The sequence below is a fragment of the Meriones unguiculatus genome, chromosome 7 (genome assembly GCF_030254825.1).
Source record: "Meriones unguiculatus strain TT.TT164.6M chromosome 7, Bangor_MerUng_6.1, whole genome shotgun sequence".
Lineage (NCBI taxonomy): Eukaryota > Metazoa > Chordata > Mammalia > Rodentia > Muridae > Meriones > Meriones unguiculatus.
In genome coordinates, this window is record NC_083355.1 from 11,926,288 (window position 1) to 11,945,807 (window position 19,520).

The following is a 19,520-nucleotide window of genomic DNA, read 5'->3' on the forward strand; positions in this document are numbered from 1 at the left end:
TACATGAGCTAGCAAGCATCCACGAATCAGAGAAGGAAGAAAAAACAAGCAGGGGAGATGTTTATGTTGCAAGACTGATTTACAGAGGAACTCTGGGGCTGAAAGTTAGGCTCAGTTCTTCTGACTGCAAAAGGCTGGTTCAAACTGTACCATCTCTCTGAGAAAGCTCATGTTGCCAGGACCAGTTCTTGTGGACTCCTGGACACCTTGACCTAAAACGTTTATTTTTTGCTACTACTACATTCCTCGCTTCGTTTGTCAGCCCGTGGGCTTTCTAGAGATATCTCTTCTCCATCCATTCGCACTAGGACTTGCCTCTAGGCCTCCCTTAATTGCCACATGTTTTCTTTTCTGGAAGTGTGAGTGGCTGCTGTGCGTCTGCTCAATGAGACTAGCTTCTGGACTCTTCACCTGGACTTTTACCCTGGAAAATAGACGGCTCTCTGTTTGAACCTGTCTCATGAATGGGATGAGAGTACCACGCAGGCAAACATCTATTCCATATCTATACAGTGATATTTCATCACAACTTTGTGGACTAGTTTTAGGCAACATGTTGGTGAAAGGTTACTTCCACCAATTACTAGGAATTAAGAACCAGTTGACACAGGTCCACATAGAGCAGCACAGTGGAAGCAGCGGCTCTGGTATGCTTCCCAGAAAACTGACGTTTTTCTCTGAAGTAATTTGATTGTGTGATTCAGTATAAACAAGCCCCTGCCTTCCACAATTTAACGTTTTAATGAGCTTAATGAAGGGTTATGCTGTTTCATTTTCTTTTATCTGCAGCTTCCAGAAAGGCCTGACAAACTGGATTTGTGTGCGATTTTCTTGGTTTGGGGTATGGAAAGATGTTATAGTCAACAATGGCTATGAAACTGCTCTTTCTGGGGAATGTTCTGCCAGAGTAAACTTCTCTATAAATTCTCACACTGTGACAGTGAATTTCATGTGTCTACTATGGGACCCAGCTCTTTGATCAAATGCTATTTTAGATGCTGCTGTGAAAGTGTATTTTAAATACAATTAACATTTAAATCAGAGGACCTCAAGGGTTTTTAAAAGTTATTTATTGGGATGGCTGGGGCGGGGGTTGGGGGGAGGCTCCCATATGTCATCATATGAATGTGGAAGTCAGAGACAACTTGTGGGAATCAGCTCTTTCTTTCCAACATATGAGTCCTAGGGTTCACACTCAGGTAGCAAGCGCACTTAACGAGCCAGCTTGCGGATTCATCATTATAGAGACATCTCTGTGTCTGTATAATGTCCTAATCCTCACCAAGATCATCTGTTTGTCCACAAATTCCATGGTACCCATGGACACCACAGACAGACAGACAGACAGACAGACACACACACACACACACACACGTGACATCATTGCTTCTTTTTTTTTCTTGGAAAATATTTATGATAACATAATGGCATACAGCATTTGTCTTTAGATTATAGGCTACATACTATTTACAACCTCTTCTCTGTATATAATGAATTTAAAATGCCATTCTATATATTTTAACAAAACAATATCTACCATACATATTTATAACAAGAAATGTGAAGCAGTAATAGAGCATTTAGTTTCATGAAGAAAGGAAAACTTCCAAAAATAAATTGATCTAGCCACCAGAGAACAAGATACACACTAATGGACAATATATATAATAGAAAGAGAGGAGGAAAGAGAGAGAGAGAGAGCAGGTTTAAGCATGAAAGAGTTGAAAAACGGGTTACTGTTTTTTTCTGTTGAGTTGAAAGTTGTAGACAAATTATCCTCCTTATTCCATGTCAAGTTAAGATGTTTCTATACTTAAAAATATAAAATGAGTTTCCAAGAGAAACTGTCTTCCATCTGATTCACCATCTATTCACACAGTCATTGACTCAGCAGTTACTATCCTGAACAACAAAACTGAGAGATTATGATATTTTAATGTTTAACCTTCTGAACTCTCTTTCCTTCCACCCATCTTCTGAAGTAAAGGTCAGTTTCGTAGGGACATATATTTTATGTTAATGATAGTCCTGTGGTAAATTTTCACTGCTTATAAGTCCTTCCCTCCAAAGTAAGGACCAACAATTCCACTGTAAATGCCCCTTTGTCTGTAGCCTTTTGGGTAGAGTGTGCTCCATTGCCTACTCTCTACCATGAAGAGTGTAATTCGAAGGTGGCCTTGTCTTACTGCTTATTCTCTTTAATTCTGAAAAGCCAAAGTTGGAAATTCCACACAAATCATTCAGATTCATGCCTGATGAAAAGCTCAAATCTTTAGATGCAAACCCAGTAAAAGACACAACACCATCCCTGTTCATCTTCCCCCACCCAGTCACAAAAAGGAAATCGGGTAGGCTCTGAGTTATTCTCCCATTCTTATCTGTTCCCTAACCTCTGGAGGATTTTGTAAAAACCTTGAACTGAAGAATTTTGTAAGATTGCATCCTCATGTCCAGGCCATCCAACCTGCTATTTCCTCTCGTTTTTATAAGAAAGGCCAATTTTCATCATCCCACGGGCAGAGCCAGTAGTGAGGAGCGGAGTTCACAATTTCCATCTCTGAAAGCATTCCACAAAAAATAGCACCTTTTCAGCTAGGTTTTTATGATAATTGGTTGGCAGGACATTTGAAAGAACTCGACAAAGAGCCATTATAAAAATCTTTATGAAGATAAGGCTGCGGAATGCATGAGCAGGGGTCGGGAAGGTGGCTGCTTACTTTATGTACCATCCTTGATCAATCTCCTGTACAAATCTGAGATTTCCTCACTGGCCCAGGAAGGCAGGAGATCTTGCTTCCTCAACTCTGTGCCTACAGCCGTTCTGCATTTTACCCTAAAAAAAAAAAAAAAGCAGGTGACAATAAATTATTTAAAATTCAAAACTAGTAAGGATTTAAGTAAAATGTGAATTCCTAAGAAATATAAAAAAATAGCTATGAAGTGAGATGTTTTTCTTTGCAGAAAAATGATTTCCAAATTCACAATTTCTGAATTTGATATATGACCATCTGTCCATATATCAAAAACTTTAACTGTTTAAATTCCTCACATTCTTAGTGTGATAACTCAAGAATTTACATGCGTATTCAGTCATCATAGTGGTTAATGTATCTCTTGGCATGATCAATAGATAGTGGTTAATGTATGTACTTGGCAATGAAAGTAGAGCATAAATGACAAATGAACTGTATACCACATGCCTGAAATACTGAGCCATGGCCAACCCTACATACTTTAACTAAACTCAGCCAAACACGTTCTTCATCAATTGACAGCATTGCTTCTTATTCTTGGTTATTCCTCTTCCAAGTGCAGGTGACTAGACCTGCCAACCGCTGCACGCACACTGAGCCATGGCCAGCCCTTCCATGGAGAGGCCTGTGGTGCCTTTCAGTAGGCTCTAGCTCAGCTTTAGTCTGTTGTCAGCTTTAGAAAGAACCTTATCCTCCCAAGTCAGACCTCAGCAGCTTCTCTTGGGCTATTTGCGGGGAAGGAACATTTTTTTTTTCCTCTCAGAAGACCACTACTTAAAAACAAACAAACAAACAAACAAACAAACAACAACAAAAACAGAGGCTCAAAACAGATGCTGAGACTCACAGCTGAACATTGGGCAAGGCGTAGGGAGTCTTGTTGAAAAGTGGGAGGAAAGAAAAAAGGACCTGGAGGTGACAGGAGGTCACCTATAAGAAGACTGACAGAAACAACTAAGCAGGGCTTTGCTGAGACGGAAACATCAACCAAGGGCCATGCAGGAACTGGACCTAGGTTCCCTACAAAGATGTAGTGGATGGGCAGCTTTGGTTTCTTCGGGTCCTCTAGTAAGAGAAGTGAGGACTGCATTGGACATGGACTGCTTGCCAGCTTTTTGATCACTTGCCTCTGGCAGGACTGCCTTGCCAGGCCCCAGGAGAAGAGGGCATGGGCAGTCCTGATGCAACTTGATGAGCTGGGCTGGATGGGAAAGAGAAACCCCTTTTTCTGAAAAGGGGAGAGGGGAGGGGGATGGAGGGTAGGTGGGACTAGGAGGAGAGGAGCAAAGGGGCTACAACAAGGATGCAAAGTGAATTTAAAAAAAATCCAACATGTTATGCTGCAAAAAAGCTGAACATTGCTATAAAAACTTCTCAAACTCTTCTACTTCTTTGCTTACTGGGAATAATGGTACCCTTCTCAGGTGCCTAGTGTGAACTTATTTGGTATGGTGCCTACTTTAATCAGTACCCTTTATCAAGGAAGACTATAGAAAACGTTACGGTTTCTCATCAGACTCTCCCTCCACGGTGCCCGTAACTTCTACCTTGTTACTAGTATGACTCTAAAACACTACCCACCATTTCTCTCCATGCCCAGCTTCTCCCACTCAATCAAACACACTTCTACACATATTCCTACCCCATTAAAATTCCTTTATCATCTATGTCATCCCCTGGCAGATGATCAACAGCAGGAAGCTGGAACAGTTAGACCAGATCTCATGAGTTTTAACCCAGCTAAAGCCTGCTTGAATTTCAGTTTCAGGGGCAACATTACCACCACCTCAAACACATGCCCAAACACAATGTAGCTTTCCCATGGCAACCTGTGAAATTACTTAAGATACTTATTCAGTTCATAATACGTGCAAAAATACATCTACTTTCCTGTATTATAAAGACAGAACAAATTTACTTTGCAACAATAACAAGAACTAAGAGGATTAAGTTCCTTACCTAATACTTTCAGTTCTTTTGGACATAATCTTCCATATCTGCACAGCAATATTGTCCATGATACTGTTTTCATTGTAGTGTTAGAAAAGAGACTGTTCAGATCCAAAATTCTGTTTTGTTTCCTACTTTAGCAGTTCAGTGTTCTCACAAATTAAGTTTTTCTCCCGAGTGAAATAGAGTAATCTCCTCACATTGAATTAATCTTCCCCTTACATTGTACTAGCTGTGTTGGTTATGTATTACATGTAAAGGACATCCAGGCCTAGAATCACATAATTTTCTCTCTGTGTCTCTTTCTCTCTGTGTTTAAATGGCTATGTATTACACTAATTAGAATGTTAATGTATTTATGGAATCAAGAGAGGAATGTCATTTAAGGAAATACAATGTTGAAGGAGTCTGGGTGTGAGAAGAGGAAATGGGAAGGAAATAGAAGAGATACCCACTGGATAAGGTAGGAATTCCCAGAATCCAAGCATTTTCTTGTGAATAGTCAACCAGGCTCTGACATGTACAGAAAATTTCCTCTAAAGAACTTAGTATTTGTTGACCCTTCTCTTTTTCTCTTACTAAACAGACCAAGATGGTTAACAGAGAGATAAATGTGTGCCAACAAACATGGGCTTTATTGTGCAAGAATCTGCTTCGAAAAAAGAGAATGAAGAGAGAGACTTTTTTGGTACGACTCAGGATCTGCCCTGTGTCCTGTGTGATAGCCCAGTGTGTTTCCCTTGTGTGCCAGTACGGAAGATGCACCCCGGAGAAGAAATCAGACCTCTACACAGAACCCGGAGGCCATTCATTAAGGAATAAGTACAACAATGGAGGGTGCCAATGAGACTACAATAAACATCTTAAAACCTTACAAAGGCATTTGAAACTGTTTTGCTCACTAATTAAGATTAAGAAAAGCAGTAGGTCAAAGAGACAATGAGTGCGCTAATAGAGACACACCAAATGGCAGAGGGCTTTAATTTTGGATCTCTTTTAAAAAAGCACTTGGTTTCTTAAGAACACCAAGATGCTGTGAAATTGGCATAATATCGTGAAGAAAATCTTTCCATCGAAGCATCAGACAGTGTAGCCAGGTAGCAATTGTTAACTGGATTGTGATTATACTAAGTTTATAATCCGTGAACTTTTAAAAAGCCAAGCATTGGGCCAGGGTTGGAAAGATGGCTTAGGGGGTAGGGGCAAAAGCCCTTTCATCCAAGCCTGAGGTCATGGCTCTGATCCCTAAACTCACATGATGCAAAAGGACAACTGACCCCTATGGGTTGTCTCTGACCTCTGCATGTGTACTGTGGTGCTCGTGTACACGAATGCATGTGTTTTGCGTGCACGTGCTCGTGAATACACATTTTGGGAGTTAAAAAGAAACACCTTTAGAGTGATTTGCTGTTTGTAGCTCACGGGTATGGACACCTGTCAAGTCAGAGCAGTATTCTGCGGTTCTCGCCTTTTGTTGAGTTTTCTTATCCTGCAGTCAAAAATACGTCCAAAATAGTAATTATCATTAAATCATCAATGCTAGGACAACTAAGACAAAGTAATTATTAAACCACCAGTGTCTTGGAATTGTCTCCATCCACTGATTCTCGAAGGAAAATCAAACTAAGGAGGGCTGCAAGGAGTTTGCACCCTGTCACAGCCTATGGCTGCATTTTTAAAATCCAGTCCCTCTCCTTGTTCTAGAGCAGTAACTTTTACTCCCATCCAAAATTCCCTAGAAGAGGCTAGGTGTAGTGGCTACATCTTTATACTTGGGAGGATGAGGCCTGAGAATCACGACCTAAAAGTCCACTTCGGGTATACAGTAAGATAATATTAAAAAAATAAGTCTTGAAACTTACAAGGGATGTTTAATTTCTTTTTTAAAAATTATCTCCATGCCTGGTACTTGGTTGGAGTATGAGTCTCTGGGAGGAACCCTAGAACACTTGCACAGATGTAGCCCATGACAGTTTAGTGTCCATGTGGCTTACATAGTGATGGGAAGTGGGACTGCCTCTGACATAATCTGATTGGCCTGCTCTTTGATCACCTCCCCCTGAGGGGGAGCAGTCTTACCAGGCCACAGAAGATGACAATGCAGCCACTCCTGATGTGATCTGATAGACTAAGATCAGAAGGAAGGAGAGGAGGACCTCCCCTATCAGTGGACTTGGGGAGGGGCATGTGTGAAGAAGAGGGAGGGAGGGTGACACTGGGAGGGGAGAAGGGAGGGGCTCATGGGGGGATACAAAGTGAATAAAGTATAATTAATAAAAGAAAAAAAGAAAAAAAATTAATTTATTACAATTTATTCACTTTGTATCCCAGCTGTAGCCCCCTCCCTCATCCCCTTAAATATGCTTAAATATTAAATGAATATTTATTTAAACATCAATATTTAAATAAATAAATAAATATTAAGTGGATATTAAAAAAATCTATCCATGGAGATAGAGAAATTGAAAAATTAGCCAGAAAAAAACTTAGCTTTATGGCAAAATTGATTTTGTTTGATTAATTTTAAATTACAGTAGTCTTTATTGCTTTTATCTGGCCTTATAGGAACTCCTGTACACAGCAATTATACTATTCTGTTTAGCTGTATATCCTGAAATTCATAGACTTGAGGATTTTTCATCACTGCCTGATGTGGACCTGGGGCGTATTGACTCATTCAACGACTCCACCTTTTCGATTGCATACGCACCTGTCACCCCCATAACTCAGAGCATAATGAATAAAGTCTCTTTGGTCTCCTACATGACAGGTGAGTTTTCTGCTAACTCAGAGGAAAACTCTCTTCCTAGCTCATTTGATTACACACACACCCACATCCACACACACACACACACACACACACACACACACGATTAAGTTATAGTTCACTTGATTAGCTCTGGAGTGTATGTTAGCATCCATGTGGAAGCCAGCAGAAGTCTGATCAGGATGTAGGGGCTTTATCATTCTCTATCTGATTGTGTTGAGGTGACGGTTGAGGCTAGGCTAGGGTTACTGAATCCCTCTGTTTGTGTCTTCCAATAGCTGGGGGGTTTACAGGCACCTTAGCCATGTCTGGCTTTCTATATGTGTTCTGGAATTGGAACTGAGGCCCTCATGCATGTAGGAAATCATACTTACCCACCGAGCTGTCTCTTCAGCATCTTATTTTCTAGGTCTATGTAGTTTATCTTCACATGCATGAAATCTCTAAAGTAACCGAGTGACTCTCCAAGGATCCCACTTTAGCTTATGGACAAAGAATTAAAATGCACTTCAGTAAGCAGGAACACACTGTGTCTGTTCCCGTTCCTTTTATGAACACTGCCAACACCTTAGAGCATTTATTTTTATTCTTTTCCGCTTGTTATTAATTATATTTATGCGATGCAACATCTACTCATACAGCTCAGCACAGTGCCTGTATAAAGTAAGGATTGTATTAATGGTGCATGCTGTACTAGTCCCCTAGTTAAGAACTGTACGTATTTTAGACATATTAATCAAACATAATGGGTTTTTGAGTAACACCTTCTCCTAAGGAAAAAAAAACAACCATGCATACGTACAATGGTTTTTGCTTTTTAAAAAATATTTTTAATCCTTCTCTTTCTGTAAAATAGTAAGTAGTCTAAATAGAATGATAGGTTGTTTTGTATTTGTAATGAACAAATGGGAATTTGTTTATTAGAGCATATGAAGGAAAATATCTAACTACATACATTCCTCTGATTTTATCTCTAACACTGGAAATACACTTTTGACAATTTTAGTATGAGTGATTAACTCAAGGTTGTCATATAATTCGGAATAATTTTTATTAAAAATTTTGTGTAGGAGAAAATGGAATTAGGTTTCTACTTGGATGCCACTCTCTCTGCTTTGTGCTTGTATTTGCTGATACAGACTTCCCCCTTCGCCAACCATGTCTGTGACTTGGTGCCATGGCTCTGTCCTGCCACTATGGACTTTTCTTTTTGCCGCATTCAATTAAATAATGTACAATTATTTCAAACACTATAATGTATAGCAGTGGATCAAGTTCCCCAGCAATAAGAAAAACAAACTGACGGGTAATGAATTGAACAAACATCATTTTTACATCCAATGGAAGAGAATAGTGACATCATTAGCAAATATATTTTCATTTTCATGATTACATCTAAGATGCATTTCAAAGATGCATCACACCTCTTTGGGTCCATGCAATTAAATCTTGCCAATAAAATATGAGCACAGAAGGTGAAATATTTGCATACCATAATAAGTTCATCTCTTCCTTAGTATCCCTTTTGTTCTATCTCACTCTTTGGCTTCTGCCTAGAGATTCCTGAGTGCTTTCTCCATTTGTCAAAACTAACAACTTCAACATTTAGAGGAATCTAGTGTCCCTGTGACAGTGTCCTACTCAGGTCCACGAAGACCGTCATTAACCATATTTGGCAGTGATGTAAGTAAGCATCGAACTTTCTCGATTGGTCCACTGAGATGCAGGATCCATTTCTCACTGACATTTAACACAGCCAACATAACACTTCCTATTTGAGAACCGGTTCATTCTGCTACACCATGAACTCTTATAACCCTGAAACCATGAGCTAAAACCAGATCTCTCTCCCTGAAGTTGCCTTTGGTCATGGTGTTTTGTCACAGCAAGCAACAAGCGTCTCATAGATATAAACATTTACTTATAGTGTGTTTTTTTCTTGGAATGCCAGGAAGAAAAATCTTGGCTTTTCCAAATGAAGAAAATATAACAGAACTCATTTCAACCCGTTATGATGATGTAGTGAGGGTCATATTCACTGACAGTTACTCCTATCATTTGAAGTTTCTGAAGGAGACAAGGATCCCAAACACGAAGGAACACCAGGACCACACAGGTAACTAAGCACCTTGCAAATTAAGTGGCTTTCCACTCCTCTAATGCTATGAGAAAGGTAGAGATATTTTCTGGCTAGTTTTGTTGTTAACTGGACAACCTGGGGAAATAGATCCTTGACTCAAGAATTGTTTGCCTTAGATTGACCTGTGTGCATAGCTGTATCTCATTTTCTTAATTGTTAATTGATGTAGTAGAGTCAGGCCTACTGTGGGTGGTACCATACCTAGGGGGGTTGGCCCAGGCCTTAAAACAAATACAGCTGATCAAGCAAGGGGAAGCAAACATCATTTCTCTACGGTCTCTGCTTCATGCTCTTACCTTGGCTTCCCTTAATGATGCACTATAACTTTTAGGCCAACATAGACCCTTCAATTCCCAAGTTGCTGTTGGTCTTTAACCCAGACTTCCCCCCTCCCCATTATAACAAAGGTGACTTCTAGAAGCAAATAAAAGCAGACAAACAAGAGTTGTTAATACAAAAGCAAAACGAAAAACACTCAAGAAATGAACTCTAGAGAAACATGGAAATACGAGAAAGCTAGTGACTCTGAGAAAATGTAAAAACAAACAAAAAAAACCACTTTCTATGGTAGATGGCTTTGCTATCTTCACTTAAATAATCATTAATAATTATAAATTTAAGATTTATAGGTTTTGAGGAACAAATGTGTTTTAGGTACGTCAGGATATTGTAAAATTTACTGCTTGCCATAATTAAGATCAAATACTATAATCATATTTTTTCTTTGTTCCCAAAGATCATTGTTATTCATATCAAGAAAATATTATTTGTAGCGTTTCATACTTCTGGAGACGTGGATTTGTGGCTATTCAAGCCGCCATTAATGCAGCCATCATAGAAGTGAGTGCAAATGTTTGATGAAAATTAACTCTACTCAGTTTTGTGACTATATTAGTAGTCACAAAAGAAAGTTATGTTCTTTCATTTTCTCACCTACTTACTTTTTCACTCCGATTTAGTCATCTAATCAGTTTCCCCCACTAATATTCACCAAAGCTGCTGCATAGTCATAGCAGAACAATGTGGAGAGCAACAGCAACAGAACAAGATTTAACTCCTCAGGGGATTGGTCCTCTTAGGATCCAGGCATGTAACCACATGGTTATCAGAAAAGAAACCATCTGTTATCGTGGGATTATAAACAGGGCTCTTGTCCGTAAAGAAATACACAATTCTCAGCTCGGATGGAAGAATTCCTGTTGAAGTGATCCTCATTACTGGGTAATCGGGTGGGAAACATCTATCTTACATAACAGAAAAAAACTTCCCCAAAACATGAGGCATGAAGTTGATGAAATTCTGAGTAGTGTGGGTAGACCAGGATGAAAGATTTGACTCTAGCATCTAAATAACCTAGTTACAGAACATGTGAGAAGACACGCAGGCTATCATCAAATCCAGACAAGACAGTTACACATTTGGGACAAAAGGGATGTCATCTTTGTATGACTGGTGTTCATGTTTTCTTCACTGATGTCTTTGTTTAGGTCACAACAAATCACTCAGTGATGGAAGAGATGATGTCAGTCACTGGAAAATACATGAAGGTCGATCCTTTTATCGTCCAAGGAGGAACCACAATTGATTACTTCCTTTTTTTCTATATTATTTGTTTCTCCCCACTCACCTATTACGTCTCAGCCGGTGTTACACGAGAAAGGAAAAAGTTGAAGGGCTTGATGACAGTGATGGGTCTTCGAGATTCGGCATTCTGGTGAGTCAGTGGAGGGGCTCAGGGAAAGTGAGTGTCTGGGGACAAGAGAATCATTGGGAAGTGGGAATGTGGCTCAGTTGGCAGAGAGCTTGCCTAGCACACGTAAAGCATTGACTTTGATCCACAACGCTATAGAAACTGGGCACGGTGCCACACATAGTTAATCCCAGCTCTTGGGAGGTAGAGGGAGAGGAATCAGAAGTTGAGAGTTCTTATTGGTCACACCTGGAGTTCAGTGTCAACAGTGACATTGTTTCAAACAAAATAATGACCCTCCAAATGCTCTGCCTTTGTTTCCTCTGAACTACATGGACTATCCCCAGTGTTATACTTGACAGAGAAAGGCTGGACTTAACCACACTTAAGTTGAGCAACTGGTTACTTATTAGATATTGAGTGATATTTCAGTTACTGCGCAACCGATATCTATTGCTTTCAGATTCATGAGAACTCAGAACTTCTAATATTCAATGAAATGCTTGCATTAAAGAAGTTGTTCTCAACCTTCTGATGCTGCAACCCTTTAACATAGTTCCTCATGTTGTGGGAACACCCCCAACCATGAAATTATTTTTGCTGCTACTTTATAACTGTAATTTTGCTACTGTTATGAACTGTAATGTAAGTTTTTTTTTTTTTAGATAAATGTTTGCCAAAGGGGTTGTGACTCACAGGTTGAGAACCATTGCAGATGTTTTTTGTTGTTGTTGTTGTGGACAAATAATCAATTTATTTGATCGTTTAAATGGGATGGTATGCTAAACACATTATAGAAGAATGTGCTGCAGAGCTGAATATATTAAAAATTATGCTCCCTGAGCAGTAGACTTAGTCAAGAGAAACAAGAACAAAACATAGATAAATAAAATTATCGTTTACTTATGTCTCACTTTGCCCTCACCAGTTGTGTTATAACAAGAAGACTGCATAAATTAGTGAACCTCAGTTTCTGCCTCTCCAAAAGTGGGGGATAATATCCAGCTATACTATAACTGCCTTGAATGGTTGTTGACATGATTAACTATGCTTATTCTTCTTCTAAAAATAAGGGAGAGAGGGTTGCTTGTTTTACGTGTATGGGTGTTTTGCCTGCATGCATGTTTGTGCACCACATGTGTGTCCGGTGCTCACAGAGGCCAGGTGATAAACCACAGATATTTGTGAGTTGCCACATGGCTGCTGGGAATCAAATCTGGACCCTCAACAAGAGCAGTCAGTGCTCTTAACCACTGAGCCATCCCCTAAGTTTATTCTTGTAAAAGCCTAGCCTACACTTGGAAAAATATTTGGTGATCAGTAGATGGTAAATATTAACATGTGTTTGGGCAGTTATGGTTATGATCTGTGTATGAAAAAACATAAACTTCAAGTTGAAAGCTGTACATATTTTTTTGAGACCAGTAATAAAAAATGGTAGGTAGTTGACATAAGATATAACTTAAGTTTTACATTCTTGGCCTGATAAGATAATTTTACTCTGTAAGAATAGAAATTGCATGCATAATTAGGGATAGGAAACATTTGTCTTCTTTTCAAGCTCCTACAAGTTAATATTCAGCTGTCTCTGAGATTAGAGGAAGTGAATGAATGGTAGGATTTTGTTTTGTAAGTTGGGAAAAAAATAAGTGTCCTATGGGCATATTATAAGCTGTAAATCAGTAAATGATAATGTAGTGAAAGTAGGAAATGCTATAGGAACCATCTATGAACAATATAAAACATGTTATAAATTTTTATGGCCACAATAATACATTCATTTTCACTGGTCATTAAGCTTCACGTGCTAGGGTATGTGTGTGGTTTTGTATGTGCACATATGTGTGCATGTGTAGTGGCCAGAAATCATCCTCTAGTTTACTCCTCAGCTGTTGTTCATCTGATTTATTGATACAGAGTCATTCATTGAACCTATCAGTCTCCTTTCTCCTAGTTCTGGGATTACAACCATCCACCACTGTGCACAGCACTTTGTTTTGTAGGTTCTGGGAATCGAACTCAAGTCTTCATGCCTGAATGCCAAGAACTTTATCTGCCGAGCCAGAGCTGCTTCTCTATGTCCCTTCATCAACATTTTTAAGATGTATAGTTTTAAGACTATAAACATTTTAAGACTATAAAGCGTCAGAAAGTATTAATGAAGAAAAAGAATATGGACAAAGGAAAAAGATTATGTGTGTTCTTATAATAATAATAATATAAACCTCAAAATCATTCAAATTAATATGTTGCTGATGTTAAAGAGCACAGAGCAGTTGGTTTCTCTATAAGGAGAAAGAAAACCTTTATTGTAAGCACATTAGGGGAGAGAGGGAGATATAGAATTAGGCATTGTTATTTCCATATCAATCCATGAAAGAAAAATTTAGACCAGAGAACCTTTGTATAGGACAAAGAGATTCTAACTTACTTCCTCTCAAGGTCCCGCCTCTGAGAAAAAGGTATCGGACGGGTCTGATGCTCTTTGGGTGGATGACACCTAAATGAACATCTGTACAAAGTCCCAATTTATTTCTAATATCAGAGATCAGACCTCTACTCTTGCCTGATGCGTCTAAAACAAAAAGGGGGAACTGTAGAGAGCTGCGGAATGCTATGCCTTAAAGATGGAGCTGGTTTCCGCCTTCCACCTTCCCGATGGTGAGTGCTCTCTGTCACGAACAACTCCACATTTGGCTAAGGCCGAGGATCTGGCTTGCTTCCATGTATGTGGACCTATCTGCATTGCCCCCGTGGCACGCCTGGGTAGGCTACCCAGAGGATATTTAAGCTGTGGGCTGGCTTTCCCCGGGGTCCGAGGATTGTTCAATGTTCCTGAATAAACTGCATTAAAAAAAAAAAAAAAAAAAAGAAATTGCTGACCGTGAAATCTGAAAAAAAAAAAAAAAAAAGAATTACAACTCAGCAAGACCCACACCTGACATAAGACTGCAACTGTTCATGAGATTTGTCTTGCATCTTCGTATAAGATTATCTGCATATCTACATCCCCAAATTACTACCTTCTCCTTCTATATTCTAGAAGATCCTGTGGATTCTGAAGGGAGAGTGAGTGTGCGGCTGAACGGAGGGTTACCTGGGTGCCCAGAATAGGTCCTATTTTTTCACCTAACTGCGAACACTCATAGAATTCTGTTTTTGTATCAGGCTGTCCTGGGGTTTGCTCTATGGTGGCATCGTCTTCATCGTGGCCCTCCTCTTGACATTTGTTGTCAAATGGGTCCAATTTATCATTTTGACTGGATTCATGGTGATCTTCAGTCTCTTTTTCTTCTATGGCTTATCTTTGGTGAGTCGGTGAATAAAAACTCTATATAGTTTCTCAGTCTAAGAGACAAAGTTGGTAACAATTAGGTGATTTCTGCATATATCTATTTTCTATTTGCATGAGATAATCTGTAGTTAAGTACTATTTATCTATAGTCCCGTGTGGTTAGAAGTTTCTGCCAAACTTCTAGAGAAAAACTGTGGTTTTATACAAGAAATCATTTGTTTTGCTATGGTGATAACATAAACCACCTGGGTCTTCTCTTGTTGTAGATCTCTTTGTCTTTCTTGTTGAGTGTCTTACTAAAGAAGTCTTTCCTCACCGACTTTATGGTGTTCTTCTTCACTATTTTATGCGGAAGTCTGGGGTTCGCAGCATTGTACAGATGCCTTCCTGTGTCTTTGGAGTGGACTCTAACTTTGCTCAGCCCCTTTGCCTTTATGCTGGGAATGTCCCAGGTGAGTGGGAAACCACTTAGTTCATTAGTGATATTTCTGAAATATTTTTCCTCCCTGGAACTCATTAGTCTTACACTCATTTCTACAGGTAGCCTTTTAAGCACTATAGTTCAATGGAACATACTTGTGAGGTTTCAAAGGTGAACTATAAAATAGAGACTTCATTTTATCCTAGAAAATAATACTCTTTTTTATGTAAAAAGATGAATAGATTCACAATTCTTTAATACAGTAGATTGTGTTTTGTCACTCCCCAAAGTTTATGTTATACATTGAATTTAAACTGATGTATCCCAGTTAACTGTCTTATTTAATTTTAGAAGGATATATGCTTTAATTCTGAAGCAGTAACACAAAGCAAAATAAAATGAAAGTGACTATTTTGGATGCTCAACCATTGAACAGGAAATCTCTTTTTGATCTTCATGTATTTTTTTTTTCTTCTCCTTCTCTACGTAGCTCTTAAGATGAGTGGAAACTCTTTCCCTCAGCTATGGGTTAAGCCTGATTGTTTAATCTCATTAAGATGCAATAATAAGAAGTGTGCATGTGTGTGTGTGTGTGTGTGTGTGTGTTTGTATGCATACCCATGTTTACCTGCAGAGGCCAGAAGAGGGTTGGACAGCCTGGAGCTGAAGTTGCAGGTGTTTGTGAGCCACCTACTGAGGGTGCTGGGAGCTGAGCACGAGTCCTCGGCAAGACAGCAAGTGTTCTTAACCAGCCGGGCAATTCTCCATCACCGACAGTTAGTTCTCCTGCTGTCTTTGTTTAGATGTAAAGTGTGTTAGTCTTAGACGGCCATGTGGCCTCTCCCAGAGCATCCTTTCTTGTTCCCATTCCCAATTTAGCAAGCTCTTACCTGACTGCCACACCTTCGCTAAGTCCCTTTTCCACCTAATGTGTGATGCACTTGAAATGCACATTCACTACACTGAACATGATTACAAATTTCATTATAGTTTTCTATGTTCTTGCTTTGCAGTCAAAAATATGTAATCTAGGCCGCCAAATGGTTCAACTTTGTCTTTCAGGGATCTAGCATTATCGTTCATGAAATAGCTAAGCTGTTCACCACTTTTAAACGTGATTATTTACCTTCGACTTACTGAGCTCCTTTTTTTTTTTTTTCCTTTTTAATTTTCCAGCTCTTACACTTGGATTTTGATGTGCATTCTAACGCAGACCCAATGGACAACGCAAATATAATCATTGCCACAATTTTCATGCTGTTCTTTGACAGTGTCCTCTACCTGATGCTGACATTTTACTTTGAAAAGGTTTTACCAAGTAAGTACTTCCACGACAAAACTTAACAGCATGTGGCACATGCATGCATGCAGCAAGCAAGGTGAGCTTCCTGTAGGCAGCCCACCAGTTTTCACCGCTACGGTGAGGTATGCCCTGGTAGGGCATGGTTGCTTCTTGCTGCTGCTATGCCTTTTTCCATGTTTGTCATTTCTGTATCCCTCCTATATCTGGCACGGTGTGGAGAGACTCTCACTGCCTAATGTTCCCTGGGTACTTGCTCACTCTGTCAGGAAGGTTTTCTGCAGAATCCGTACAAAGACATACTTCCGTGAAATAAAGCTGTTTAGATGAATTAAGGATTTCATAATTCCTGATAATGAGTTCTATAGAATCCCTGATTTGATTCAAGTAATTTGAAATCCTCCTGCAGAATAGCGGAAGCTGCATAGGGAGTGTGTGACCCTTCTGTGTCAAGCACAAAAGTTGCACTAGGAAGAGAGATAGGCTTGGGACAAGATTTATGATCGAGGTAAATGAGATCACAGGCCTTGGTGTGCACCATGATAAGTAAAAACTATTGCTTTGGACTTTCAATGAACTCATGGAATGAAAGGATAGCGGAAGAATGTTTAGTTTAATCTGAGTTTTAATGGACAAACATGTAAACTCCTTGAGCCCTGTTAACCTATGACACAAAGAACTATTGCTTGGAACTTACAACAAACTTGTGGGATGAAGTGATAGAGAAGAAATGTTTAGTTGGGCACAAGTAATCAATAATCCTGCTGTATTTCCCTCTGTGTAATGACTCCATCTCTGTTTGTGATAATTGCTTTTATGGCTATGAGGTAAGTTTTCTTAGAGGGTGTAAAAGCCTAAGGACAAAGGCTTTAAATAACGTTGTTGTTGGTTGGAGCATTTTGGAGCCTGTTCATCAGAGCTTTGCCTCATCCACCATGCATGTGTCTGCCTGTCTGATTATTTGTAAGTATGTATGTGTGTATGTATGTATATATGTATGTGTGTATGTATTTATGTGTGTATGTATGTATGTATGTATGTATGTGTGAAGTTGTTGGAGCTTGCTTTGTTCCATCCATCCAATGTGTGAATGTATGTATGTTAGCATGTCTCTGTTTGTCTGTCTATAGGCATGAATGCATGTATGTATATGTAGGTGTAAAGTTATTGGAGCATGCTATGCTTCATCTACCAAGTGTGGGTGTGTGAATGTGTGTCTCCGTCCCCCTTTTTTTCTTTCTGTATTGGCAACCTATGCCAGAAGCTATCAGTTTTTGGCTCGAAACCTTTTCTTTTTCTCCCTGAGTTTCTCACTGCTGTCAGCAAGGACTGCCAGAAGCTATCAGCTCTGGCAGTTAAAGAGTTAAAGAGAGCTATTTGCCAGTCACAAACAGTGCTGGCCCTGAGAGGCCAGAAGCTATGGCTTTTCAGCTTCTTTTGACTGACTCTATATCTCACCTCAGTTTACACCTGAAACGTCAAAGCAGGACTTTGACAAGCATGCTGGCAATTTCATATACATATGTATACACATACATATATACATACATGTACATATGTATGTTTCCCTTTATCTGTCTCTTTCTCCTTCCTACAATCTAGGGTTTCTAGTTCCTAAATGTTTTTAATTGTTTACAGATCTGTGGTTCTAAACTCTTTCTGTATCTCTAAGCCATGTAATGAGCTTTATCATTTAACTGATAAATAAGCATACATATTTGTTACCTATAGAAGAAAACATATTATATGTTTTGAAACATGGCCACATTGTAAAATTGGCTCAGTTGAGCTGATCAGTGATGTGTCACCTCACATATTTGTTTTTGTGGTAACCTACTTTCTGAGTTTTTTTTTTTTTCAGAAGCACAATACAACTGTTATTAACTACAGCACCATGTTCCTATATATCTCAAATTTACTATTCCCTTTTCCTGAAATTGTATGGGTTTTGGTGAAAAATCTCCTGAGTCTCACCCTTCCATTTCAGCCCCTGGGGTCACCACTCTACACCATATCACTTGGAAGTTTTCCTGCTTTATTTAATTTCCTCCTTTAGCAATAGTTTAGTTCACCCGTGTCACTACAGAAGGTATAAAGGAAGACCAAACCCTGCTCAGACCAAGACTTTGTTGCTAAAATGGTTGTGAGCACCACCAGGGTACCTTTATTTCTTCTGCTTCTCCTTGTCATTCCTCCTCCTCCTCTTCCTACTCCTCCTTCTTCTTCTCTTTCTTTCTCTTCCTTCTTCTTCTTCTTCTTCTTCTTCTTCTTCTTCTTCTTCTTCTTCTTCATCATCATCTTCTTCTTCTTCGTCGTCGTCGTCCTCCTCCTTCGGCACCTCTATTTTTAAAGTCAGTCAAGGTGGTCATACTATGTAGCCATTCTGTAATCTCACAGATAAAGGACAATTTTGTAGTCATTCTATAATCTCACAGATAAAAGACAATTATAATTGTCCTTCCTTTCAACTTATTGATCATATAAGTGTCTCATACTGTCATTTTGGTCTTGTTTGCTGATACAACTCAAACACCACGAGAAGGCTTGATATAGCACTCAATTAATACTGGTAAAAGTATTCTGGGTTTTTTTGTTTTGTTTTGTTTTGTTTTTTGTTCTCCTGTCTATTATACCTTCTCCACTCAAGAACAGAGACTGTTCTTCCTATGTGCATTTTCTGTGTAAGAGGCCATGGCGAGTGCTCCAACCCAGAGCAGACATATGTAAACACGTGAAAAAAATGGTGAATCAATGAGAAGCAAAAATAGACAACTTTTATTCTGGTTTACTCTTATTTCAGGTGACACAAAACTGCTAATCTTCCATTCTCTTTCTTTTTATAGAAAGATGTTACTTGCTTTTTTTTTTCTTTAATCCCTAAAAGTTTCTCATTCTTTGACTTTTCCCCCAGTGCTTTAGCTGACAAAAATCTATTTATCTCCTTTGTTTCTTAATGCTAGTGACATCTTAGGCAAATGGCTTCTCTGCAAATTAAGTGTAGATTTAAATGTTCTTTGTTTTGGATGTTGGCCAAAGCCTTAGACAATATGTGATGTAATTCAGTTTTTCCTCAAGACTCAATTTCAAAACTTTAAAAATCTAGTTTGATATATATACTTTCCTCATTTTTACTTCACAATAGTTTATATTACTTTGATATATTTCCACCTCTATATTTTATGTTTATACAAATCTTTACTTTTA

The 19,520-nt window shown here is 39.0% G+C and overlaps 1 protein-coding gene across 7 annotated transcripts in view; it reads left to right on the forward strand.

Moving 5' to 3' along the window:
* LOC110561938 (ABC-type organic anion transporter ABCA8A-like) overlaps positions 1-19,520 on the forward strand; it is a 77,743-nt gene that overhangs the window by 1,936 nt on the left and 56,287 nt on the right. For all 7 annotated transcript variants that reach the window (XM_021658531.2, XM_021658532.2, XM_021658535.2 and 4 more), the window contains 8 exons: positions 5,290-5,391; positions 7,269-7,473; positions 9,422-9,586; positions 10,347-10,450; positions 11,098-11,324; positions 14,469-14,610; positions 14,862-15,047; positions 16,193-16,334. In XM_021658531.2, the coding sequence (XP_021514206.2) occupies positions 5,290-5,391; positions 7,269-7,473; positions 9,422-9,586; positions 10,347-10,450; positions 11,098-11,324; positions 14,469-14,610; positions 14,862-15,047; positions 16,193-16,334 (1,273 nt within the window). The remainder of the gene's footprint in view (positions 1-5,289; positions 5,392-7,268; positions 7,474-9,421; positions 9,587-10,346; positions 10,451-11,097; positions 11,325-14,468; positions 14,611-14,861; positions 15,048-16,192; positions 16,335-19,520) is intronic.